The 26530-nt window shown below is 37.4% G+C and overlaps 9 protein-coding genes across 13 annotated transcripts in view; 7 read left to right on the top strand and 2 right to left on the bottom strand.

The window, feature by feature from the left end:
- The first annotated feature begins 168 nt into the window (after window positions 1–168).
- Window positions 169–3034, top strand: LOC137584639 (thiamine transporter 1-like). Of its 2 annotated transcripts, XM_068300147.1 has the most exons (5): window positions 169–499; window positions 999–1118; window positions 1188–1270; window positions 1591–1892; window positions 1965–3034. In XM_068300147.1, the coding sequence occupies exons 1-5, from the start codon at window positions 449–451 to the stop codon at window positions 2747–2749; spliced, it is 1341 nt and encodes a 446-aa protein (XP_068156248.1). In that variant the 5' UTR covers window positions 169–448; the 3' UTR covers window positions 2750–3034. The 2 variants fall into 2 exon arrangements, with proteins under 2 accessions (XP_068156248.1, XP_068156249.1); XM_068300148.1 differs by having other exon boundaries at window positions 171–1118; window positions 1965–2930.
- Window positions 3035–3358: 324 nt separating this feature from the next.
- Window positions 3359–5335, top strand: LOC137585122 (thiamine transporter 1-like). 2 transcript variants are annotated; one of them, XM_068300776.1, is made up of 5 exons: window positions 3359–3941; window positions 4003–4304; window positions 4360–4694; window positions 4748–4989; window positions 5048–5335. In XM_068300776.1, the coding sequence occupies exons 1-5, from the start codon at window positions 3730–3732 to the stop codon at window positions 5313–5315; spliced, it is 1359 nt and encodes a 452-aa protein (XP_068156877.1). In that variant the 5' UTR covers window positions 3359–3729; the 3' UTR covers window positions 5316–5335. The 2 variants fall into 2 exon arrangements, with proteins under 2 accessions (XP_068156877.1, XP_068156878.1); XM_068300777.1 differs by lacking the exons at window positions 4748–4989; window positions 5048–5335 and having other exon boundaries at window positions 4003–4308; window positions 4360–4451.
- Window positions 5336–6089: 754 nt separating this feature from the next.
- LOC137585029 (HIG1 domain family member 1A, mitochondrial) lies at window positions 6090–7570 on the top strand. Its single transcript, XM_068300673.1, has 3 exons — window positions 6090–6259; window positions 6762–6951; window positions 7229–7570. Exons 1-3 carry the CDS (start codon window positions 6163–6165, stop codon window positions 7248–7250), a joined length of 309 nt encoding a protein of 102 aa, XP_068156774.1. The 5' UTR covers window positions 6090–6162; the 3' UTR covers window positions 7251–7570.
- A 71-nt stretch (window positions 7571–7641) lies between these two features.
- On the bottom strand, window positions 7642–8769 carry LOC137585027 (antigen 5 like allergen Cul n 1-like). The gene is made up of 2 exons (XM_068300670.1): window positions 8628–8769; window positions 7642–8562 (listed from the first exon to the last, which is right to left on the bottom strand). Exons 1-2 carry the CDS (start codon window positions 8751–8753, stop codon window positions 7888–7890), a joined length of 801 nt encoding a protein of 266 aa, XP_068156771.1. The 5' UTR covers window positions 8754–8769; the 3' UTR covers window positions 7642–7887.
- Window positions 8770–8928: 159 nt separating this feature from the next.
- On the top strand, window positions 8929–9860 carry LOC137585028 (antigen 5 like allergen Cul n 1-like). The gene is made up of 2 exons (XM_068300672.1): window positions 8929–9083; window positions 9136–9860. Exons 1-2 carry the CDS (start codon window positions 8970–8972, stop codon window positions 9808–9810), a joined length of 789 nt encoding a protein of 262 aa, XP_068156773.1. The 5' UTR covers window positions 8929–8969; the 3' UTR covers window positions 9811–9860.
- Window positions 9861–9993: 133 nt separating this feature from the next.
- On the bottom strand, window positions 9994–11306 carry LOC137584837 (transcription factor Ouib-like). The gene is made up of 4 exons (XM_068300410.1): window positions 11013–11306; window positions 10385–10956; window positions 10213–10323; window positions 9994–10145 (listed from the first exon to the last, which is right to left on the bottom strand). Exons 1-4 carry the CDS (start codon window positions 11136–11138, stop codon window positions 10040–10042), a joined length of 915 nt encoding a protein of 304 aa, XP_068156511.1. The 5' UTR covers window positions 11139–11306; the 3' UTR covers window positions 9994–10039.
- On the top strand, window positions 11129–12711 carry LOC137584836 (transcription factor Ouib-like). Its single transcript, XM_068300409.1, has 4 exons — window positions 11129–11462; window positions 11519–12150; window positions 12206–12328; window positions 12391–12711. Exons 1-4 carry the CDS (start codon window positions 11343–11345, stop codon window positions 12578–12580), a joined length of 1065 nt encoding a protein of 354 aa, XP_068156510.1. The 5' UTR covers window positions 11129–11342; the 3' UTR covers window positions 12581–12711.
- A 1492-nt stretch (window positions 12712–14203) lies between these two features.
- On the top strand, window positions 14204–15836 carry LOC137584835 (transcription factor Ouib-like). Of its 2 annotated transcripts, none has more exons than XM_068300408.1 (4): window positions 14204–14412; window positions 14489–15324; window positions 15378–15472; window positions 15553–15836. In XM_068300408.1, exons 1-4 carry the CDS (start codon window positions 14296–14298, stop codon window positions 15594–15596), a joined length of 1092 nt encoding a protein of 363 aa, XP_068156509.1. In that variant the 5' UTR covers window positions 14204–14295; the 3' UTR covers window positions 15597–15836. The 2 variants fall into 2 exon arrangements, with proteins under 2 accessions (XP_068156509.1, XP_068156508.1); XM_068300407.1 differs by having other exon boundaries at window positions 15378–15488.
- Window positions 15837–15963: 127 nt separating this feature from the next.
- LOC137584942 (uncharacterized) overlaps window positions 15964–26530 on the top strand; it is a 51178-nt gene continuing 40611 nt past the window's right edge. Inside the window, exons 1-4 of one of the 2 annotated variants that reach the window (XM_068300549.1) lie at window positions 15964–16108; window positions 16186–16282; window positions 16363–16658; window positions 16724–16829. The gene's annotated coding sequence lies outside the window, so the exon portion shown is untranslated. Of the gene's footprint in view, window positions 16109–16185; window positions 16283–16362; window positions 16659–16710; window positions 16830–26530 lie in introns of both variants that reach the window. The other variant, XM_068300548.1, reaches the window with a different exon arrangement.

Raw genomic sequence — 26530 nt, 5'->3', positions numbered from 1 at the left:
TTTAAAGTTTTTTCCGATTTATTTCATATATTTTGGATATTTTCTTAAACTGGATTATAATTTTAACTAATATTCTATTAAGAATTGAATAGAGGATAACGAACGAGGATTGACTATCTCTAAATCAAATCTTAAAAGCTTTACACAAAATTAAGTCAAAGTTTTAAAACTTTAGAATAATAACTATTTTGCAATTCATAATATTTTTAGAAGGATATTCGAAATTTAAGATGATAATGGGAATGCTGCCTATACAAAAATTAAGTTTTTTGTTTATCTAGATGAGATGTCGCCACCCGTTTCGCCAAGTGTAACTAACGGCATGCCAACCATATGAGAAACATTACCGCGCATGACGTAAGAGCAACAGAGCAGCCAGAACGGAATTGAATTTGTTTACTTATTTATTGCCGCAGCAAATTGTTTTAAATTAGTTGTAGTAGTTGTGATGAAAATATTCACTCGATTGCTGGCGTTATCGATGACCATGTTGATGATGGTGGGTTGAGTGAGGTAAGGTTGCCCGAAGGGCGGCAATCTCAATCCAAACCCCAAACCGAACACCTGTGAGCTCCCGTATCTACAACTGGCTGAATTTGTATCTGTGTCGGAGCGACCACGTGTGTGTGTGTGAGTGTGTGTGTGTGAGTGACATTCAAAAATAAGTGTAAATCAAGTGTGGGGACGAACCGGCAAACGGGCCGCCAACGTCAATGAGAACGCAACGTTTTGTGCATTGGCCTATCAGTTTATAAATTCTCAATTATCTAATAGCCGAGAGAAAATCAGTGTAGAAACCCAGACAAAGAGTCAAAACTGTGATAATGCCCAAGGAGTAAACATTGAGATTAGATTAGGCTTTATGGTCCGATGACATCTTTGACAAAGAAAGCTCTTCCTGTCCTCCATAAAGTAGGAACCCGGCAGTGTTTCAATATATATTCTTTAGTTTTTTTTAACTGTTGCACAATAATTGAACCTGACCGTTAAAAATGAAGGAATGGCTGAAAATCTCCTGCCTATTGTGCGTCTTTGGTTTTGTTCGCGAAATACGTCCCTCGGAGCCATATGTTACAGAGTATCTCTTGGGTCCTTGGCGTAATATTACCGAAACGCAGGTGAGTCAAGGACTTGGGTAAACTTTCACAGTGTTTTTCCATAATTTAAATTGTTTTTCATCTTTCAAGCTCACCCAAGATGTCTATCCAGTGGGAACATATTCACATCTGGTACAATTGGTTTTTGTATTTCTCATTACGGATTTCTTGAGGTAAGTTTTTATGAAATGTTTTCAATAGATTACTATAGCACCAGTGTTTCAAAATCTGTTAATTGCAACTGTTTAGTTTAAATGGTTTAGTTCCTCGAACACGTTTTATGGGGTCAAAGTGTTTCTTTAATACTTTTCAGTGTCAGCAATTTTTAGCTTCTTCGATTTATTATTATTGAAAACCATAAATTGCTTAATTGACACAACCTGAATATTTTTAACTATAGGATCTTGATTTTGTGGTTGTCAATTAATTAAAATCGTTCGTCTAAATTTAAACTTAATTTTTAATCAATGTCCCATTGAACTTTTCTTTCCAGATACAAGCCTCTCATTATTACGATTGGAGCTGCGGGTGTGATTATCTGGAGCATGCTGATATGGACAACAAGTCTGTTATCTTTGCAAATTCTGGAGTTATTTTATGGTACTTATATGGCAGCCGAGGTTGCCTATTATACATATATTTACGCCAAGGTGGATAAGAAATATTATCCTCGAGTCACATCGCATACACGTGCTGCCATGTTTGTGGGCAAACTTGTGTCGGGGATAACATCTCAGCTAATGATCAATTTGGATGTGATGAACTACAAGGAGCTGAACTATATAACGTTAACCAGTGAGTTGTCATCAATTATACTATTTGCTATGACTATAAATTTATAATTATTTAATTCTTTTATGTCTGCAGCCCAAATTATTGCAATGCTGTGGGCATTTGGTTTGCCCAAAGTGGACAAGAGCTTGTATTTTCATCGTCAGATCGAACAGAATGCAGAAGACGCGGAGGCCCAGCCACAGACCATCGTTACGAAGCAACCCGGTGCGACGAAGCTGCTTTGGTCTCATTTTTACAATGCATATACAAATCCTCGAGTTTTGCAATGGAGTCTATGGTATGCCATTGGGTTGGCGGGATATCTTCAGGTCACCTATTATATGCAAGTGCTTTGGAAAGTCATCGAACCAGAGCCACAGATTGCCTGGAATGGTGCTGTGGATGCGGTCTTAACTGCATTAGCGGCGATGATGGCGCTTGCCGCAGGCTATTTGCACACGGGACGCATGAAACCACGTTTAAGTCTCTTCGTTTTGGCCATTCTTTCGGCTCTGGAGGGCGGCGCTGTGCTGATCTGTTGCTGGACAAAGGATATCTATTGGTCGTATGTTGGATTCATATTATTTGGCGGTCTATATGGTTTCACCATCACGCTTGCCAGCGCAGAAGTTGCCCGGAATTTGGAAGAGGAGAGTTTTGGCCTGGTTTTTGGTTTTAATACATTGCTCGCCCTGGTCTTTCAATCGCTATTGACCATTATAGTCGTCTCAGACATCGGTCTGAGTCTTAATGCTGTTGGCCAATATACGGTCTATGCATTCTATTTTATTGTCGTCGGCCTTATCTACCTGATATCAGTGCTGGTGGAATATATCTGGCTACGAGACGACCACAGAGAAAGTAATAAACTCATATAGAATAGACAGCTGTATAGACAGCATTATGTACTTATTGTTAGATATATGCAGTTGTAATTAAGTGTCTTAAAATGTAGTATAGTTATTTAGTTTGTAACTAAGAATGTTCCTATGCAAGTACTTAATGATCATGATTGTGGAGCATTTTTCTTTCGTACCTTTTTATCTTGTACCATATCCATGTAAAAAAGTATTTGCCGAGGAGATATTTCTTAGCGTTAAAAATAAAATTAAAACCTGTAGACGCCTCGTCACACTTAGGTTTTTACAATATCTTAAAGTTTATATGACTAAGTTTTGGTCAATATAGTGATAAACGATCGGACGACTTTTACATACATATATGTACATACTAACGTCTCAGCGATCTCTAATTATACTTCTTAAGGAATTATTGCGCTTAGAACTTAGGTCGGTAGGGTAATTTGCTTTGTTCACTGAGGGAAATAACACTGGATTGAGCTTTAATTGGTTGAATAGTCTCTCAGTTTCTTAACTGGTTTCAAATCGATACATAAGCTTCTCAATCTATTTGTTTCAAGGCAAGTGTATATACACTTCGGCAGGGACGACTAGGGGTTTCGTCCGGAATCTTTGGCCATAATTTAACTAAATGGCATGCTAACAGTCTATTTCACAATTAGTGGGAATTAAGATATTTATAATGCTTGCCGCCAGATAATGGGCAAAAATTAGGACCTTCTCCAATTTGAGTTCCACCGATCATGAACGTTGTGTGAACGCTGACTCGATCGTTAATCTCTAATTGCCGGCCCCTGATTATACTACAGAAGCCATCAAAATAGAAAACCCATGTATACACTTCATAATATTATCAGACTTCCAACTCTGCCCACGGTGTGCAATTATAATTAAATAGTGGAATTCTAGACACTGCGCGGTAGTAAGCACTAGTAGTATTAGAGCTCACGATTAGATAGGTTTCTGGAACGGAACGGAACGGCACATTAGCATCCAGAATGGCAGCGTCTTGGTTGAAAATATCTTGCTTATTATGTGTGTTCGGTTTCTTACGTGAATTGCGACCATCGGAGTCCTATCATGCGGAAATTATTATGGGTGAATGGTATAATGTCACCCCGGATCAGGTCATTCGTCAGGTCTATCCCATTGGTACCTACTCCTATTTGGCACTTTTGTTCATTGTGTTCCTTATCACTGACTTTCTAAGGTATGATAAATCACTGCATGCTTATGAATGGAGTGTGTTTCAACTGTTGTCGTAATTTCAGGTATAAACCTTTGATTATAGCCAATGCATTGGCTGGCATTATTTGCTGGGGTCTGTTGATTTGGATCAAATCGCTTTTGGGGATGCAAATTGCTGAAGTATTCTATGGATTCTATCAGGCTGCCGAGGTTGCCTATTATACGTACATCTATGCCAAGGTTGATAAGCAATATTATCCTCGAGTCACTTCCCACACGCGTGCTGCCATGTTTGTGGGGAAACTTGTGGCTGGATCATTAGCCCAGTTAATGATCGGCATGGAATGGATGAACTTCAAGGAGCTATTGTACATAACAGTCAGCTGTAGGTAGGCAAACCCACATCATAGTTTATATCTAATTGAATTCCCTTCTTGCAGGCCAAGTGCTAGCCTTGTTCTGGGCATTTGGCCTCCCCAAAGTGGAGAGTAGTTTATATTTTCATCAGAAACCCAAACATCGAGTGGAGAGTGGCAGTCAGTCGACAGAAACTGCAGCGGAAGTTGACGATACAAAGGACACAGCTCCCCAGGGACAAGATACACCACAATCTTCTGGAAAAAATGTACATACATTGTGGTCTCACTTCCATAATGCCTATACTAATCCTATAGCTCTGCAATGGAGCTTATGGTATGCTGTGGGTTTGGCCGGTTATCTACAGATTACAAACTATATGCAAGTTTTGTGGAAATCCTTTGATGATGAGCCGGAAGTGAGTGTTTAATTCTTTGCCTGATTAGCTATTAAAGTTTAAATTCCGCATAGATTGTGTGGAATGGAGCTGTAGATGCGGCGTTTACTGCCTTGGCCGCTCTTTCCTCGCTTTTGGCTGGATATTTGCATGTGGGACGCCTAAAATCTCGAACCAGCCTACTTTCTTTGGCCTTTTTATCTGTTCTGGAAGGAGGTTGCGTCCTACTCAGCACTTGGACATCGACCGTTTATATTTCATATTTGGGCTATGTGCTATTTGGTGGACTATATGGTTTCAGTATAACTGTAGCTAGGTAAGAGCAGTATTGCCTTTTTTGTTGAGAAATGATCTGTATGTATGTATTTGTATAGTGCGGAACTGGCTAGCTGTCTTTTGGAGGATAGTTTTGCTCTGATCTTCGGCATTAACACCTTTCTGGCTTTGATATTTCAATCGGTTCTTACTTTGGTGGTTGTTTCTGAGACAGGCAATCTCAATCTGACTACACCAGAGCAATTTACTGTCTATGCATATTATCTTATTGTAATTGGTGTCTTATACTTTACGGGATTTATGATTCAAATTGTTTGGAAGCTTGCCAAAAAAAGATCTAACAGCAATAAAATTAATTTGAATTGAGTCAAGACCGTTAAACAATATTTAAGCTGGTTTAATCGATACATCAAGCACAATGTCTGAAAAATCGATAACTTGTATGAACAAATCTCATCTGGCCACTCTGTTGTCACTAACATTTAGAGCTGGGAAACTATCGATAGTGGTCCCATTCGATATTTTCGATGTTTATGGAAATTTTAATTATTAATGATAATTTGGTTTAACAATATTTCTAATATCTAATAAATGTATACTTATATGTAAATTGATTATAATTAACAATTTTAACAGGAAAAAACTATTACATTTTAATTTAAATACATACATAAGTTAATATCAAAAAGGCAAATGTCTGGAAAATGGTTGTTTTGGTGTATTTTTCTTTCCCTTTTTTTATTTACTTTTCATTTTTTATAAAATTAATTCTAATGAGTATTCCATTTCTTTCTTTACATTAGCTACAACGCCTCCCAGATGCTGTGACTTCGCGTTTAGTGAATCTTCAGAGATTGGATATATGTACATATGTACATGTACATAGGTGGCAATGAGTTTACATAGCTGGTAAGTAGAAGGAAATCAGATTCATCCATTAAAACTAATAGAATCATTTCTTTGCGTGTATCTGCAAATATTGCCAAATTGCGGGAGTCCCAACATTTTGAGGCAATCCATGTTCAAATAGTGCTAAAGTCACATATTTTCGATTTTGTTGGCATTGCCCACGGAATACAGGTTTTTTTTAACGCAAAGCGCGTATGGTAAGTAGAAGCAAATCTGACTAATTTCCCATCACTAACATTCGTTTATTCCCGTTCATTCGGATTGTTCCGTTATTGCTCCGTAATTAATATCCTGCGAAATTAAAATGAGTGCCCCTAAATCTTTTTTCGAAAGTGAGGAAGATGTAGCGCAGTCAAACAAATTGGCGAGGAAGGCCAAGGAGTCGCCCTTTATGCTGGTTGGTAAGTGTCTTGGAAGTGAAAAGCACACGCTTATTCTGGGTGATTTGTGACGTCACAGTGGAAGTTTTTGTTTTTTGCGTGGGTGAAGTGTACGTGACTAGGCCTTGACCTTGACCATGTAACTTAAGAAAATGCTTAATGAGAGCCAATTTACAAGTGATATAACGGCAGATGCTATTGACCCCAATTATTTCGAAATTTTCCTTCTCATTTCATCATCTTTTATATTGTGATATAACTGTTAGAATGTTGGAGAATAAGAATAAACGCTAAAGAGGAAATGTAATTGCATGGTATTAGCACATCCGTGACGTAGATTGGGGGGTTTTAGCATCTGGACCTTGGCGCGTGTTTTTTTTTTTTTTATACCTAAATTCGTGTGTATTGGTGCCAATGCTGTCTGGCATTTATCAGCTGACGCAGCGGATAGCAACAGCAACAAAACTACAACGACAATGACAACTAAACTTTCGTTTTTTCTTCACCTCCCCATCTTGTCCAGGTATCGCTGGCTTTGTGGCAGCTGGTTTGATTGGCGCCTACAAATACAAGCATCGTGGCACAATGAGCACAAGTGTATTCCTTATGCAATTGCGTGTGGCCGCCCAAGGAACAGTTGTCAGTTGTCTGACTATTGGACTCGCTTATACGATGGCCAAGGAATATCTCTTCGACAAGCAGCCCAAGGAAAAGTAATGCTTAAAGTTCCACTGATATAGTTTTAGATCACTACGAATCCTTAACCCTTCCCTACCCCCCTCCTCATCAGAATGTTTCTCATTGGGGAAATGTTTAACAGTTCCGATTCTTTATATCGGTTATGCAACCCATACATTTGTGTATAATCGAAACCGGAATAACTTATTCGATTATGTAAAAATATTTTCGGTTATTTGATTTCGGATGAAATTAATCGTTCATACTTTTTTCCTGATTTCTTATTTGTTTTTATGATTTATCTCATTTTAGTACAAAATCTTTGACTAACTAAAACAAACCCTAACCAAAATATCCGGCAACATCGTGATCCTATTGAGGGATACCCTACACTTAATTAAGTTTTATATAGTAATTTATTGCCCTCACATAAGAAATCATATTGTATCATCAATGGAAACCTGTTGCAAATAAGTAGCTAATGTTTTGTATACCTGCGTAAGATTGTGATACTGTGTGTTTAATATGTAAAACAAAAACAAAAAAAGAACTCAAATCGAAATGACGAAGATGCGGACAAGATTAATGAATACCTCTTGAATGATATGGATAAATTTAAACAAATAAAGTAAACTAGATGAAAATTAACAAAAATCTGTAAGCAATCAATCACACGCTCGGCTGATGTCATCGCCGTTTCTAAAGAAATGGTTTCAAGTGCGAAATAATGGCATCACCCTTACATCAGGGTCGGATAGAGAAATCAGATTTCACAAATTTTATTCGCACCTGCAGTGTGTAAACATTTCCCATGCACTCTTGCAAAAAAATGTATGTACCTTTTTAAAACAAACCGACTGTCAATGGGAGACTTCCGCCAAGTTTTCCACCGCAATATTTTTCAACCATAATCTATAATGCTCATCATTAAACTACTTATTATAATACGTTCTAACTTCATTTATGACAACTTAAACTGCTTTCTTGCCCTGGATAACCTTTTCATTGTCGTAAATCTCCTTGGCATAACACAAATTGGGATAATCAAAAGCAGCTCCATAGCGGTTCTTACAACCAGAGGTTGCCTTCTCTCCGGGTGTATACACGGGCTGTCCAACAATGTTAGAGGTAGCAAAGTTACAAGTAAACACAAAGTGATTGTAAAAGTCCTTGGAGAACCTTACAGCTGCACAGCCAATGTGGGTATTCTTTTCGGCAACCGCAATGGTGAACTTGGCAACGCTCTTGTTGGGCAACTCCTCGGGGAAATTAGAAAGAATTTCGGGAGAGACATTGGCACGCTCAGAGAACCATTTCTCAATCTGTTCCTTAATAATCTCGGCATCAGTGTACTCGGACTCAGCACCGCTGTAGCTGAAGATGGCATTGTTCTGCCCTGCATAGGCGAATCGTTCCGTGCTGCGGCACTTGTCGGCTATGGACTCACAGGTTTTCACGTTAAAGAGGGCTAGATGAGCAAGCTCTTCGCACCAGGACATTTTGGCCATGCGAACGGCTTTGGGAAGGTCCTTAATTAAGCCGCCAGCTACTTTATTGCGGAGATCATTGAAAATACTTAGGATAAGCTTTCGATGACTGTCCATTTTGATTTCACGAACATCGTTAGAACATTCTACACTGAAATTCTGAATCGACAATTATAGAAATGTATATGTATTAATGAGTCGCCCTATTGGGAGGATATACTTACTCCTTTGTTATTGCAAGCGATGTGCTTATCCAAACAAGTGGGAAGTGCACAATAATCTATGGCAAAGACTGAGGCAACTCCAAATAGGAAAAGCAGGCAAAGTTCCTTATGCTTGATGGTTACCATGTTTATTGATCGGCTTTGGGCTTGCAATTGTATTTCCCAGCGCTCTAACGCGGCTTTTATAAGAAATTGAGTGGATGGAAAATTTTTTCTATAAACTATAATACAGCTGTAAAAATATATAATGTTCTTAGTTCCCAGTCGTTGTCGCCATCCTATAAATAGAGCACGTCCAACTGTTTGGAGACCAGTTGAAAGCAATTTGGAACAGTAAACAACATGAAGTCACTGGCTATTGCATTTCTTGTGGGTTTGGCTGGACTAGCCACTGCTGTGGACTATTGTGCTTTGCCAACTTGCCTGGACAAGCACATCGCCTGCAATAATAAAGGAGTAAGTGCATCGCCTTACATAGCTGTTTTTTAACTATTCGATTCTTTTTTAGAATTTCAGTGCCGAATGTCCTAGCAATGTCCGCGAAATTAAAATCGAAAGCCATCGCAAGTTAATCCTTAGCCTCTTCAATGATCTCCGCAATAAAGTAGCTGGTGGGTTGATTGAAAAACTTCCCAAGGCTGTTCGTATGGCCAAAATGTCCTGGTGCGAAGAGCTTGCTCATCTAGCCCTCTTTAACGTGAAAACCTGTGAGTCCATAGCCGACAAGTGCCGCAGCACGGAACGATTTGCCTATGCAGGACAGAACAATGCCATCTTCAGCTACAGCGGTGCTGAGTCCGAGTACACTGATGCCGAGATTATTAAGGAACAGATTGAGAAATGGTTCTCTGAGCGTGCCAATGTCTCTCCCGAAATTCTTTCTAATTTCCCCGAGGAGTTGCCCAACAAGAGCGTTGCCAAGTTCACCATTGCGGTTGCCGAAAAGAATACCCACATTGGCTGTGCAGCTGTAAGGTTCTCCAAGGACTTTTACAATCACTTTGTGTTTACTTGTAACTTTGCTACCTCTAACATTGTTGGACAGCCCGTGTATACACCAGGAGAGAAGGCAACCTCTGGTTGTAAGAACCGCTATGGAGCTGCTTTTGATTATCCCAATTTGTGTTATGCCAAGGAGATTTACGACAATGAAAAGGTTATCCAGGGCAAGAAAGCAATTTGAGTTGTCCAAAATCATATGATAATAAAAAGTTAAATGATGAGCATTAAAAATTACACTTGATTATAAATTTGGGAGAAAATAGGGATATCCATAAACATTGGTAACTTTGGATATAAACAGAAGTTTATACATTGCCTACGCCAGAAATAAAAAATATCAACTCAACATCAAAAGAACCAAGAATAAAAATAAATACAATTTTTTAATCTCTGATTGTACATTAGTCTAATTAGGAATTAGTATTGTCATTGTTGAGTCGTTTCATGTGCAATTTAGTGCGGCTATGTAAAAGTAGGTGTGATGAACGTAGAAACCACTGATCACAGGTCTCGCAACTGGAAAATGCAGAAAAGTATAAGACTTTTTTAAGGAATTTATTTTAAAGTTAAGTAGAATACTTACTGAAAATTTCGATTATTTAAATGGATTTTCTCGTGGTTTTGTTTCGACGATGTGGATCGAAAGGTTTTATCACAAAACTGGCAAGCAAATGGGCGCTCATTTGTGTGAGTTCTGTAATCAAGAGGACTATTAATTGTTTATTCTTTTGAAGTAATTGAAAATTTAGCTTCACCTTTCGTGTACAACCTTGCTGCTGCAACCGCGGAAGGTTTTGTTACAATATCGGCAGGCATATGGTCTGGCATCTGTGTGGAGTATCCTATGACGCCTCATTTCATTTTCCGTATAATACTTTGCCTGACAGATGTCGCACTCAACATCTTTTTTACCAGTATGACGCAGTAGATGGAGTTTCAAATAAGTGGAACATTTAAATTCCCCACCGCAGAGCTCACAAATCCAGGTTTTCTGACTTTTCTTGCGTTTCATTGACTTTTTTGGTGATTTTTTTGTCTTCTTTACTGTGGGCGAGGCATTGATCAGTTCTTGTTCCTCGTCCAGTTCTATTTCAGCCTGGATTGCCTCATTATCGAGATCAACTTCAGTATGTAATTCATCCGTTTCGGTTGCCTCGTAAGTAACTTCATAATCATCATGTATGTCGGCTTCCTCTATTTCGATGCGCTTTCTTTCCAAAAGTTCTTTATGGGTTTTCAAGCATTTCGTACGAAATTCGACTATTTTATTCAAAAATGTCTTACACTCATGGCAAACACTCTCAGGCAAAATGTTATCATATTCCAGCTGCAAAATAAATCGGTTATAAATTGCTTTTCTCTTAATTTCATTTTTCAACTTACAGACAAATTCGTTATATCTTCCAAAACACTTAGCAGCTGTTCATTCGATTGTTCGAATAGTTCGGCGCCCATAGAGTCATCGGCATTCTTTCCACAAGCGCGACAAAGTTTGCGCAGTTCATACATAATTTTTGGAAGACAATGTAAATAATTTAAACAAATTCAAATATTCTGTCAGCTCTTTGCCTTATGTCAGCTGTTGACCCACCGATATAATGACTGCGTATCTGGGTGAATGGCAACTACCTAGGAAGAAAAAGTGCTTGGCTTGATTTCAGAAAACGCTTGGATTTTGTGTATATTATTAAAAATTGAAGAAAAAACTTAAAAATGACTACCTATAAATGTAGAAGTTGTGCCGAGACGATCGTTACACCCAATCCCAAGAATATATTTGCACACGAAAATGAAGCATTGCTTGAAAATATAAGAAGTCTAACAGGATTGGAGGTAAGCAGGGTGACAGACAGTTGTTATCTTAATACATTTGCAATTCTTTTAAATAGTTTAATTACTGTGAGGATTTGCCAACACATATTTGTACTTGCTGCTATCTGGACTTGCAGCATGCAGCTTTGTTTCGAGAACGTTGCATTAAAGCGGAGCAACTTCTGTTGGAAGACCCCAAGCTGGTGTTACTGGACGAAAACGAGGAAAATGAAGAAGACAAAGATGAAGATGGCAAAAGCAATATGCTGGATCCAATGATGGAGTACAAAATGGTCAATGAATTGGATGCTGTAAAAAGCCCAGGAAAGGGACGCTCGAAATTGCCTTTGACCAGCAATTATCCTCGCGTCCTTATCAAACGATTGCAGTCACCGGTAAAGAAAGCAGAAGCTTTAGAAGACGTCCCGCCCGTAAGAAGACGGAGAAAACGAAAGCCCTATTTTAATGGTGATAAGAAATATACTTGCGAGCATTGTGGATGGTCTTTTCGTGATTGTGGCAATATGCTAGCACATCGTCGGACACACGGGGAACCTACATTCCAGTGTAATGAATGTGACCGGAAGTTCTATACGCAACCCTTGCTTAATTTGCATATCCGGGTCAGACATAGAAATGAATTGCCCTTTATTTGCAAATACTGCGGCCAAGGGTTCCCGAATAGTCCAGCTCGGTGTCGGCATGAAAGGTGAACAAATGATAATCACGTTTGATTTTGTTTTAATCGATTCCTTTTTTATTAGAACAATGCATCCAAATGAACTGCCATTTCGGTGTTCCATCTGCCCTAAAACTTTCATAAGTAAAATCGGTCTAGATAAACACATTCAATTTCATAAAGATGGCGAAAAGACTGTAAAGCACATGTAAGTGTTTTTAAATTTAGACGAATTTGTAGAAATTTATCAAACATATGCTTTGCTTTCAGCTGTACATCTTGTAACAAACAATTTGTGGATTATCATACTTTAAAAAAACACTATCTTACCAAATATCACAGGAGAAGAATTGCGGAATACACGGAATCTGACAAGGATGGAGAGAGCTTAGCCAGCGATGGGAACTTTGACGAAGACGACTTGGCTGAATCACTCTTGGCTGAAGAAATGGATGAATAACAACAGATACACTTTATTTAAAACTTTACGGCAAAGTCCATTATATTTTGTATTTGTAGTAAATAATTGCCTAGTAGCCTTCGTTAACATTTTTTTTGAATAAAATGCCGATGACTTTCTTTCTAACCCTACTCACGCTCTCGTCTCTAGACCATTTGTTTGCCATTCACCGTGAAAGATGTATTATTATTTTCAACATTTATAAATAAAATAAATAAATTTTGAACATATCAATCCATTAGATAAAGTCAGAGTTTATTTTTAATAATAAATTACTATAATGCCGATTTACTGCAGACTCTGCAATGAGGTAATACATAATCGTAATGCCCCTAACATTTTTGAAGGGGAGCATAATGACATACTTAGAAATGTTGCAGCAATCACAGGAATTAAAGTAAGCTAAATTAAAAAGATTTCAAAAATATAAATTATGTATATGCAATAATGCGATTTGCAGTTACTTAACCGGCCTCAAATTCCCCAACACATATGCGCCAGCTGCCATTTAGATTTAAATCACTTGATGGTGTTCCGAGAACGTTGTATCAAAACTCAAAAGACATTGTTGAAATCCATGGATAAGTCAACTACGCCACTAAAGAATCTGGACCCATTAAAGACTTCAGCAAGGAAAGCCACACATACTCCGATTCGAGCCAAGAGTGGAATTGTGGAAATTGTCGCAGAATTACCTCCTAAAAAACAAGCAAACACTGAGACAATGCCTCCATCTCCAGTATTGGAAGAGCCAGATTTCATCACTGTACCAGAGTCACCGTCGATGCAATCGAATCATTCATCTGGCAAACGGAAACGTGTTCAGAGTGCTGGAGTTCCTGAACTGGTTTGTGATAAGTGCGGTAAATGCTTCAAGGATCCCAGCAATCTTAAGCTTCATCTAGTGCGGCACACGGGAGTAAAGAATTTCGAATGTGCCCAATGCGGCGAGAAGTTCTTTAGTCAGCATTTACTTAATCTTCATGATCGTGTCCGACATCAAGGAGAAAGACCCTATAAATGCAAATTCTGCGGACTTCGATTTTTAACCAGCACAGCCCGATGTCGACATGAAAGGTTAACAAAGCCGCCAAGTAGTCGATATTTTTATATTTATAGTCTCTTTTTTTTAGGATCCGACACATACGAACACTCAGTTTTAAATGTAAATACTGTGATAAGGGATTTATTATACAATCTGATCTCAAAAAACATGAATTTCTTCATTCTGGAGAGCGACCACATCGGTAATTTATAGAGGATTTTGCTAAAATATAATACATACATAGTTCATATTATCTGTTTTACAGTTGCGAAATATGTAAAATTGGTTTCCCAAGGAGTACAAATTTGAAACTTCACTTTCGTTCCAAAACGCATCAAAAGAAAGCCAGCGCTGCATCGGTCGATCAAAACTATGATGTTGACGATGAAATTATTGATAAATTAATATACCCAGAGGATGATGAAAATTGTATAACAGAGACTATAATCGAAGAATATGTTGAATAAAAAAAAAAAACGGGTAACGGGAAAGCCATTTTAATATAAAGAATTTTAAAAAGGCGTGTTTTTTGCGTGTCACGGCTCTTAGTATGTCATAACTAAAACTGCCATTCGCCACGAAACGCCACAACAACATAAAAAATAAAATTTGGCGTCTGTCAATAATTTTTAATTAATCACAGTTGAACCATAAAAAGTTATTAACTAAAATGCTTGTACAATGCAGACTGTGTGCTCATCATGTAAATGAACAGTCTGCGAATGATATATTCGACGAGCAGAATACAGAACTAGTGCAGAAGGTGAAAGTACTGACGGGCATTCTTGTAAGTTTGGGTACATTCAAACATGGTTATTTCTCTTGTACTGACATACATACATATGTATCTTTTCGAGTTTCAGTTAGTGCAAAGTGTGGACATGCCGGGGAGCATTTGCTCACGCTGCATCTTGGACTTGAATCATTCAATGGCCTTCCGCGAGTGTTGCATCCAAACGCATCGTCAGCTGCTTAAGGAAAAGAATGCATATATCAGTGAATCTAGTGATTCGGACACAAATCAGCCTGCGGTTGAGCGACCACCACCCAAAAAATTGCAATCAATAGTTAGGGCTCGTCCGCCTGCCTCGTCGCCTAGTTTGTCAAGTGCTCTTGCTACTGCAACAGGTCCAGGTCCAAAAATATTGAGTATTGTGCGTGCTCGTATACCAAACTCCACCGTTTCGAGCAACACTAGTGTCAGCCGCTCATTTACGGCAGCTGCAGCAGCACCGCTTGAACCGGACGCTAAAGCAGAGCCAAATCTTAATTCTGTTGCAGCACCTCTTCTAGATCCTTCTTCATCGGAGAGTAGCCGCTGCAGCAGCCCTCTTCGGGATTGTGTCTCACCAGCGCCATCGTCATTTGTAACGCTGTTATCTGATGAAGCTGATACATCGCCCACGCCATCAGTTTCAACTCCGGATAAGAAATCAATGTCCAGTCGTCCTAAAGTGTCTGCTTCTTTGGTTTGTGATCAATGTGGACGATCTTTTGATAATTCCAGCAACCTTAAACTGCATTTAATCAGACATACCGGCATAAAGTCCTTTGAATGTCCGGAGTGTGATAAGAAATTCTTTACCAATCCCCTGCTGCAAATGCATATATCTGTGCGTCATAAGGGTCAGAAGCCCTGGAAATGCCGCTTCTGTTCACAAGGTTTTCGGACGGGAGATGCTCGCTGTCGACATGAACGGTTAGTGTAAATTTCTAATGTGGGATCTTCCGATAATTCTGTTTTCATTTTAGCAAGGAACACTACAATACCAAATTTCCCTGCAAAGTTTGTGGCAAAAGTTTCATCACAAAGTCCTGTTTAAGCAAACATGAATTTTTGCACACAGGTTTGCGTCCGTATCGGTAAGATTTTGCAACAACTATAACAACCTCCTAACAAACTTCTTATTTTATTTCGATTTATTAGCTGTGAAACCTGCGATATTGGTTTTCCACGCAACACCCAATTGAAAAATCATTACAAATCGAAATCTCATCTTAAAAATTTAGATGATCCGAAAGAGAAAACAACACCTCGTAAGACGGGGTCTAAAGAAGAAGAGTTTCAGGATTTAGATGAAATAATTTATGAAGACTTTGATTACATTGATGACATACTAGATGAAGATGTGTGAAGTACATTGTAAACTAAATGTGTACAAGAAATAGATATAATATTTTAAATAAAGTTTTTATATTTGTCATACATATATTATTGATAGTGTTGATGAACATTTAAATAAGTGACCGGTAGACGCAGTCGATCACTGCAATGCTGGCGCCATTTTTGTTATCGGCATTCACATTGGTTAGTTAACACCCAGTTGTTTAAATTGTAAACAAAGTAATAATGTTCTTCTGTGACACAGTGGATTAAATAGTTTTAAAATGACACTTAGTTGTCGCAGGCCCTTTTAACTAATTCAATGAATCTTCAAACCGATTAAAATTGTGCATAATATTTGAAAGTTAACCTGAAAAAAGTAAGTACATAATTGGGAATTTGAACACAGTATTCGCTCCTCATGTCTTGATTTTTCATCACCTGGGAATTATATAGGTAACATTGTAATGTCATGGATTTAAAAAAAAACATAATCTGGAAATATATCACAAACTGTATAAACTGCCCAGATGAATTATCACTGAGGATAAAAGTAAGATTGAAATTGTTAAGAACAATTACGTATTGCTACAAAATTGAACCAATTCTAATATTCTTGAAATCTGAATATAGCTGATGAAAACAGTTATTTTAAGCAATCGAAGTCATACATTTAGGAGTCTGCAAGTTGAATGTCGATGTAAAACGCCACGATGAGAAAAAGTTTTAATGCCCAGAGCGTGGCAGAATGGAATCTTGACATCTTGACTTGTGGTACACGTTTTGTGAATATTGTTTTGATAATAGCCTCCAACTATTAAGACTTGAAGGGAAAGTTAAAGAAGTTAGAAACAGAAAACTGTCATTCTTATACATATGTACATATGTATGTGCAGTAGAGTAGTTTAGAGCGGCGAACAGTCAGTTCAGTAAGTATACAACATTTATCATTAGTAATCCACATAAACAAATGTTATGTAGTTTTTTTTCACAGTTGTATTTGCAATCGCAAATAATATTTGAATACTCTACTACGTTCAAAAACGCATGCTGCCAAAATATAGGATCGATGGAACAATGATTTAAAACGTAAATAAGAGGTAAGCTTTGCTTATATCATTTGCTAGACAAATTATGTCTACTTTATATTACAAAAGAATATACATTTCCATATTCAATATACAAATTTCCAATATTACAGTGCTTCACTTTCGTTTTTAGTGAAACTAAACCAATTTTATGGCCTCACATTTACACGCACATGGAAAGCAAATCCAAAAGCCAGACGACATTGCGTGTTATTGTTGTTGTGGATTGCTTTTAATGACCTTTTTTTGTTGTTTTTGCTTTCAATAATTGCTGGCTATTTACTCCTTAAGCTAAGCCCTGCCTTAGCCCTGCAATGCCTAGCAACAACTAAACGCATGAGGTTCTTGAACCCATCGATATGAAAATTAACCTACTTCCATTCCATCCCTCAGTAACGAGCGCCACATGGCGTATGAGTAATATTTTAATTAAATATTCAAAGCACAATACAAAACCCAGAGGGAAATAAGAGAGAGAAAAAAAGAGAAAATGATTCCCATTAATTATAGGATTTCAACGCAAGCACTAAGTAGATTTATCTGTATAAATATCCGTCTTAAATCTACTCTACAACAACGTGTGACAGACACATTCGCTTTTGTAGTGAATAATATACAATTTGCTTTACAAAGTTGGGGAATTTAACTCAAGATATTAACTTGAAAACTTCTTTAGTATCACATGGTAATCCATATGTCGTCTAACTCATTCTATTTCAGTTATTTATAATTTGAATCTTACGTCCAGATACGTCTACAATTAAAGTTTCTACCTTACCCTTTGTCAGGGCATAAATAGAGAAAACCTTAGAATATACTTATTTAAATAACACCTGTTACAGTCTCAGATAAAAAATTAGTCACAGGTCGAATCATTTCCCTCCACGGTACGTATACGCCATGTGGCGTAGTTAATTCGCTCTTTATGATTTGAATACTCTACTACTTTCAAAAACGCATAGTGCCAAGATATAGCATCGATGGGCGAATGATTTGAAATATATTTTTGTTCCTTATCAAAAGAAGATTCCGAATAATTTTTTGTTTTCTAGTTCGACTCTATTTATGTCCTTAAATTTGCATGTTTCCTTCTAGTTTCTAACTTTAATGCAAGAATTCGTTTTGTTTTCGGGTTGATGATTAATTTATATATTTGTGCCTGTTTGTGAGTTGGCTTGCTGTTGCTTTTATTTCTTTTTATGGGGCACCATTTAGTTAAATATTTTAGTTCGATTTCGTTTCGATCGATAATGGAGTGACTTTGCCCTTGTGTTTTTCTTTGCCAACCACAAAATAAACACCCACAAGAAAAGAAGGCAAATATGTTTAAGAACAATTGTTGGTATTCCCTTTTTTCTGCCGCCTTTTCGGCCTGGGCCTTAAAGTTATTCATATTTCTTTCACACATACGTGGACAAGTAGGTGTATTTGTATTCAATTACTTTTTTTCAACCTTCCATTCATTCAGTTTACTTCATGCCGCATTGCTTTAGCAACTTTCTTGCAGCACTTTTCCTTAATTATCACAGCAGGATGTTGTAAATGCAACCGCAAATGCAACTTCAACGCTAAATATTTGCACACAAAACTCACAAAAAGGGAAAAAAGTAGAAGCGAGAAACTTTTCTCTTTCAAGTTCCCCAGAGAAAGTTTCTCATTTGACGGCAGGGCAAAGTATTGGAAGTGAGCGCGTTGAAAAAAATCTATTCATTCGGTTATTTACGCTTCTTGCCGACTCCTGCATTCTTGGTGGCATATTCGAGTAGTTTGTAAATGAAAACTAGCCAACAAAAACCAACAAAATAAACTGGGAAAATGGAAAATTGTTGAAATTAAAAGAATAGAAATGAACAGAAGAAAATGTTGCACTCTGTTTGATGAATTCAACAACAAAAAAGAAGGAGATCCCAGTGTCGACCACCAAAGTTTCTATACTCTTCTTTTTGACTCGGTTGCAATATGTACAATGATGTCTCGTTTTGGGATTATATTATTTCACTTCCATTTCTCAATACAAATTAGTGGTAAGTTAATATAAATTTACAAAAAACGCTACAATTATCAACAGACTTTATGTGAAAGAGCATGTGAAAGAAACCGTAAAGTGGGCGTACAACTGGGCTAAGCTTTAAGGATAATGCCAACTGACAGGTTTCCTTTTCAATTCCGTTTGCTTTTTCTCTCCTTTAGCAACTTTCTTGTCCTTTTTTCTTCGCATTTGCCGCATGCTGTAAATCCGTTTCTTGAAATAATAATGAGAAATTATTGGCGCATTGCGCTCTTGGGGCAGCAAAATGTCGCCACTGATTGTATCAAGTAGACTTTTGCTCTTTTTTTTTTTGGTATTGAACACACAGGTTGGTTGGCCAGGCGTATAACTAAACCTTGTTTTTAACTAACGTTGTTCCAAAAAATGCCTTAACCCAGTTTATAATTTGGCAATTTAATCACTTTAGTTCCTGCCGTACCTTCACATTCTCGACTACTTCCATTTAATTGAAGCAAAAAGTCCTTTTGAAAAATGCATGTGGCAGAAATAGAAGAAAAGAACAAGTATAATTTAATTAATTAAAAACAAAATTCCCAACAGAATGGTCAAGCAATCTTCCTTTTCGTTGTGTGTTGGTGTGTGTATGGTATGAAACGGTGGCAAGAAGTTAGGTAACTTTTACTAATTAAACTGAGTTACATATTTGGTCAAAAACAAAAGCTTTTATTCATTTAGCTGACATCATAGGATCAAGATGGAATGGGCTTAGATGTGAAAACTTAATCGAAACATAAGTATTGCAAGTATTTTCGCCTCGTCAAACAAAATTTTATAGAAAGAGAATTGGGAGCGAAAGTTAAGGGGCAAGTTGCTAAGCTGCTTTGCATTTGGTAACAAGTTTTTTAAGTGCAGCTCTTTCGCCTTTACTTATTTTCATTCTTCTTTCACCTATCGCCCGCCCACACCCGCTGCCATTTCTTTTACTTTTCTTAAGTTGCTCTATTTAAGCTACCATTGAGCTTGAGGCGACAAGATGAAGCAGCAAGTGAAGCAGCGAGTGCTTATCTCGGTGGTATTTACTTCCGCACAATGGCCCAGCTCATGCTGAAGACTTCGAAATAGTTGAATCTAGGTAAAACTTAACGTAAAATTGTTTTAAAAGTTCAAAACGATGAAATACTGTCTGCGTCTTATACTTGGCCATAAGAATGGTTTTGATTTTTGATAAGGAACATATTAAATCTATAATTCACTTTAATATTCGAATAAGACTTGTTAGTTAGGCGTTGAGGTCGCTAAACCGCTTCTTTCCCACACTTCATTGTCACTTACGAACGAATTGGCTTGGTCGGAGCTTTAGTTTTCCAACTTGTCAGACTTTTGGTTTAAATTGTTGAAGCAACCATTATTTGATCTACTTAAAATGTCGGATATGTTGCACATTGCAGATATAACTTCGAAATAATTTTGGTGATCATATCCAGGTTCATGCTGATTTATAAATAAAACTCATCCATTTATCGAGAGAGCTCTTTAATTGCCTCTCACATTACTACGACTGAATGGAGACCACGGAGATGTGGGTATGGGCAAAAATTAATTATAATCGCACATATATCATTCCACTTTCATTTGCTCCTTTCCACATAATTTAGTACTTTCTTTTTTTCGTCTTTTTTTTTAACTCGCTTTTTATTATTCATACATAAATAATTCACAATGAAATCACAATCACATTATTTAACGTAAATGTCGGAGTTAATGAAATTGCCGTTGCCAAGTACTTAGGGATTTATGCAGCTCCCTTTAACCATCCCTCCGGAGCTGCCTATCTAAAGGGATTTGCTGGCTCAGCTGAAAAAAGGAAAAACGAGAGAGGGAGTATTAAAACATTGAGTTATGAGTAGAAACTTAGTACTTATGCATATACATATACTCATTTTTGAGCTTTGAAGAATATGTCTATACGAAGAGGCGTCGACGTGTTTAATCAGTTGATTGCAATGCGGTTTTCTGCGTTGAAAATTCAAGAGAATTAATATGACAGAATTGTCACCGCACTCGGTGGTCTTTTGGGACTGAGAACTACTCAATCAATATGTTCTTTTCGTTTACCCAATGCACTGCAATTGCAGCGCTCAAAATACGTGCCCCAAATCCTCTACTTGCACTCCTATACACACCCAACCAACCGTTACTACTGGTTGTTGGCCTTTTAATCAAAAACTTGCATCCCGGTGTCGGTATCAAAACCCAAAGATCACGTTGCTGTCGTCGTCTCTAGATTCCTTTGGTGTGGTGGCTGGTGGAATCTGTTGGTCAGTCAGTTTGCTCATAGAACTTTTTGGCAATACAACACACGATTCCAATTTGTTTCCTTTTGGCCCAGGGGGCTGGTGAGGTCGCTAAACCACTTCTTTCCCGCACTCTTTTGCCAATTACAAACGAATTGGCTTGGCTTGGAGGTTCAATTTTCCAACTTGTCAAACTTTTGGTGGAAATTTGTATATCCTTTACTCAATCAATGCAAAAGCCAAAGCTATGTTGGTTGTCTTACCAATTAGTTTCAGGATTAGAATAAAAGTAAATTTCTATCTCCATTTTCTATTCTCTAATGGGCAGATTAGTACTTTAGGAGTTAAATAAGCCATTGGTCAGCTTATTGCCATGCTCACCAATAAGTTAAGCCAATTTGCAATGCTCAAAAACACAACAAAAAGTAAAATGGGAAACATGGAAACAAGGCCTATTCCTGCGGGTATTTTTTCGTTTGAAATACCCTGCAATTTGAAAGTTAGCTTAAGTAAGCAACTCCTAAAAGTTTATTGTTCTTCATTCATTTATAGTAAATTGTTAGATTTAAAATTCTGCATAATTTTGAGAATAATTGACAACTCCTAAATTTTTAATGGAAAGTTATGATTTGATTTTCATTGAACACTGGGCAACTGGTAATGACTGCAAAACTCTGCTTAATTCTTCCAATTTTTACCAAGTTAGAATAATATGAAGGATTATTCTTGTCAATGTTTTCCCAGTATTTATATTTTTTTTCTCTGCAAATTTGTCCTTTAAGGTTTTATTCTTTTCTCTTGCTGACATTGGGTTCTTGTTAACTTGGATTACATTTTTGTTTGATGAAAAAAGGAAAAAGGGTTTTGATTTTTATTTTGTAAATGTAATCCTACGTTTCGTTATGAATTATATTTTAAAATTCAATTTGAAATTTTAATTGAATTCTTTAACAATTTAACGGGTTCAAAACTCTGTCACTGGCTCATCCCTTCCCGCCGTCATTTGTCTGGGTGAGCTTTCACTTTGCTTTTAGCTTTGATTAACGAGTGCAACATCAACAGGAGCAGCTGGTAACTGGCAGCTGCTTTCACTGAGGATATAAAGATTCAAGCAAATATTTACTTGCGGTATTTTAAATTAAGGATTAAGCTTACAGAACGCACACACCCAAACTCAGCCCCAGAATACCCACACCCACATCAAGACACACAAAAACAAACACATGGACACACGCGTCTCACCTTTTCTCACCTGGCATACTTACGATGGGTTCGCTGGAACCCTTTTGGTTTTTTCTGTGTTCTCTCTTTTTTTTATTTTGGTTGGGTTTCGTCCCTTGTTGACTGACTGTGTTTACTCCCCAAGTCCTTTATTAATTTTCAGTTGCAGATGCAGAATGTCCGAAAAAGGGAAAGATTTTCTTGCTGCCTTCCATCAAAGGGCATGGTACAGGTTGTTGTCGTCGTCGTTCTCGTCCTCGTGTTGACTCTGTGCGGCCCAGTGCGTGCCAACAAAAGAGATTAAATGAAACAAGCAAAATTTAAATTGTGTATGTTTGCAATTTTCGTTGCTTATTTACGTGAGATGTTTCTTATTTTAAAATTGAGCCTGTTGGTAAAAAATTCTGATCTAGTATTTAGATGACTGGCTTAGTCTCTTTTATAACACACGAGCTCTTAATGCACATAATAAGTTTCTATTGAAAGCAAAAATGCAGTGAGCATGTAAGTTAACTAGCACTTGGAACAGAAGTTAAAGCAAGTCCTTTTATTTTTACTTTTTTATCACCTTTGTTTTCCCATCCATCCTGTATTCGTCTCGCTCTCTAGATTCTTTATTTATTTTTCATCCTCTCAATTAAAAGAACACACTGAAATTGGCTTAGTGAGTTGCAGTTTATGGTATGAACGTGCATGGATAGCTGTCAGGATGAAAAGGATTAAAGATTGAAAGAAGATGGATATTGAAGTAGAGGGCAATCAAGTTGATGTTGTTGGAAAGACTTGATTAACAACATCACGTAGATGATGAAATGCCCTCAAAAGGTTTTCCCCCAAACGTTTTGATTTAAAGTTTAAACAAACTGCAAGCATGGCATAAAACAAAGGACAAAGGTCAGGGCAGTGTGCATGGAGCCCCACACCCCCTGGTGTAAAAGGACAGATGCAGGGTGTTTGTCCAAGTCAAAATGAAAAATTGTACCAAATGTTGGTAACTAGAAAATGTCCAGTCTGCACTTTTATAGTTTGTTTTAGTTTTAAATGTAAATTTTCTGGTTGGTTTCATCGCACACCGAGCAGTCTTTCTCTTTCCCTCAGACAAACACAAACACACTCAGGCATGTGTTTTATATTTATATTCTTTGGCTTTTCCTCTTTTCGGTTGGGATTTTGGGGGGAAAATTAATGAGCTCCTGGCTAGCCACTGCTGGCACTTCATAGTGGTCGGACAACAAGCAGGAGAAAATAGTTAGCCACTGTTGTGGTTGGCTTTGAAGCGGTTGCAACAATTTTTACCCAGCTATGTTTACTCTGCTGTTAACATCAGCAGCAGCTACACCAACATGATTATCATCCCAATCTAACAAGCTACTTAACATCCCATACACTGACCATGTTTGCAAACGAAAGTATTCTCCACATAAGAAATTAGTTTTTCTTAGGCTTCGTTAACTGCTGATTTGAAAATTGGGATATCAAAAGTAACGAAATTCAAGATTTATTTACAATAAACTATACTATACTGTTTCCTATTTTGGGGTTAGAGGTGCATTTCTCAACTGAATTTGTAAACTATCCAATTTCAAATCAATTAGTTCCTTTGCGAGGCCTTCGATATGGCAATTGAGTGCCAGCTAGAGCGTCGCGTCGACTTTTGCCCAATTTGTATGTCAATTTTGCTGCGGAACATTGCCCAGCAATTGCAATAGACTTTTTTGACGTGGACCTTCACTTTCCACTGATGCAGAAAGGGCTCAGTAAAGGGAGTTCGGTTTGTGTAGTTGTAGTTGTTGCATTTGTAGTTAGTTGGCCCAGCCCAGTTTGTAGTTTTGGCCAGAACGTCGCTGTCGTTTGCACGCACAATTACGCGGGCGGGCAAAAAGCGCATCAGGGCAAGGAAAAACAGAAATGAGACGCAACGAAATACGAAACGAGGCGGTTGCAAGGGCGGAAGTCGAAAATTTCCATAGAAAGGAATGTGTGTATACGTAATTTCCTGTTTGCAGTTTGTTTGGCTTTAAGAGCCATTTGTTGGGATCGACGGAAATTGGTAATTCAATTTCTAACCGATCTAACACAGATGTCCAAAGCGGTTGGTCTTTATGCAATAGACTTTCGAAAATTAGATTTGCATGCCACTTGCCATCTCGCCAGCCTTTTGCAAAGGCGTTTAGTGAAAGCAAATATAATGTAAACGACAAGTTAACATGCAATTTTGCACGCCATTTAGTATTTTCCACTCCTTTTTTTAGCAATATGAATTCAAAGTAAACTTAATAGCTTCACAGACAGCATTTGACTCTTTATTTTATAAATACTTGCTGTTAATATTTGCTGTTCAACATTTTTTAAAAGATTAAGAAGATTAGAAATGCCAGGTTGACAGATCCCGAGAACTAAGAATAAGAAATCATCTAAAGGGTCAGTCAATATATGGATTGTAATTTAAGAACTATTGTTAAAAAAATTTAAAAAAACTAAAAAATCTTTCGTTTAAAGAACATTTTGCTGTCATTTCATAGCGCAAGGGCAATTTGTTTTGTGTGACTTTATACAGCACACGAAAACTTCATTGATTCAATGCATAATTTACAGAATTACCCACAGTTCTCTACAGGTCCGCAAGTTCACTCTTTAGTCATCAGCTTTTTTATATTTATAATGTCGATAATAACCAGCCGTAAAAAGCAAAGAAAAAAACGAAAAACCGAGATTTTGTGGCATCTCCTCAAAAAAATTTCTTATATGCCGATGCTTTGAACAGGCTAATATGTTATGGGAATGTGTCGGAGTATGTGTAAGTGGTGTGCGCGCCTGTGTGTGTGTGTTGTGTATATGTTTTACATCCTAATTACATTTTAATGCCTTGGCATTTGACAGGTTTTCTTTTTATTACGTTTTCAACGGTAACGAGGCGACCTTTGTGGGGGAATTTTCTCAGACAACTTAGCACATTTTCTTGCCACTTACATTGCGGATATTTAGGTATCGTATTATGTTAGGCTCTAATGCTAAATAGAATGATTTAGATTTTGAAGGTACATTTGTCGATTGAGCCAAAAAAAAAAAACACAAACTGAATTTCAAGCAAATAAGAAAAGTTGCCAGATTCTATTTACAATCCTCTCGTTTCCAGTTGAAACCATTTTAATATTTAAACTAGTATTAATGGAAAAGGCTCTGATGGCATTTCGCAGCATTTTGGCATGCTGAATAATTCAGTAGGTGACAATAATAATAGTAAAGGATAACCCACCGATATATTTATGTGGGCCCGCAATCCTTACTGCTTTGCATATGTAAAATCAAGACAAACCCAAACTTAAAGCCTTTGCAAAGGCGCCAACCGTTCACGGCAAGGTGAAAAGGATCTTGCTGCCAGGCAAAAGGGAATTAAATATGCAAATTAAAGTAAAGCTAAGCCAAGCTAAGGCAAGGTAAGAAGTGAAGTGAAGCTAATTCCTTAGTCGCACAAAGTATGCAAACATTTTCATCAAAGAGCCACGCAAAAAAGGAAACCACCAAAAAAATAAAAAAACACAAGAACTTCAATTCACTAAAGTGGAAAACATTTCGCGTTCTCAAGGACAACATATGTATGCATATATTTATGTGTATTCCATCTCAGCTATGTGTAAGGATGTGTGAGCATGTGCGGTCAAATGCCAAAAATTTGAACAACTTAAAGCAAGAAAATATGCTAGATATTTAAGTGAAGGTTTATTTTTGTGAGGAAAGTGGGAAATGTTTGTAACTGACTTCTTTAAGACTATTTGTTAATTTGGTAGACTGTAACTCTTGCCAATATTTTCTCTACAGTTTGATTATATTCAACAGTCACATAAAAAATGTAAATGGCAAACCCTTTTTAATTTTACCTGTTGCCAGATTCACTTCCATTTTTTTTTTGTTCGAATTGAAAGCAAATTATATTTAGGTGTGTCCCATATACAAGAACTTTTCATATTCAATCAACAGCAATGTGAATTTGTCACCTCTCAGGTGAAAACATAAACATGAAAATTCAATTGCTGTTGCCTCAAGGATAAGACGAAACTCACCCACACACACACAAATAGTCCTTTATATGCATATATATATGTATATATGTAAAAGGAAACTGAAAACTTGTCGCACTTGTCTGGTTTTTAGCATGAAAAACCTTTTTAAAATGCCAATCCCTGTCTTCCCCGCTGTTAAGCCGTGTC

Source organism: Drosophila tropicalis, unplaced genomic scaffold (genome assembly GCF_018151085.1).
Source record: "Drosophila tropicalis isolate 14030-0801.00 unplaced genomic scaffold, ASM1815108v1 contig_878, whole genome shotgun sequence".
Lineage (NCBI taxonomy): Eukaryota > Metazoa > Arthropoda > Insecta > Diptera > Drosophilidae > Drosophila > Drosophila tropicalis.
The sequence above is the reverse complement of the archived record's forward strand: the minus strand, read 5'-3'. Positions and strand labels throughout refer to the sequence as shown.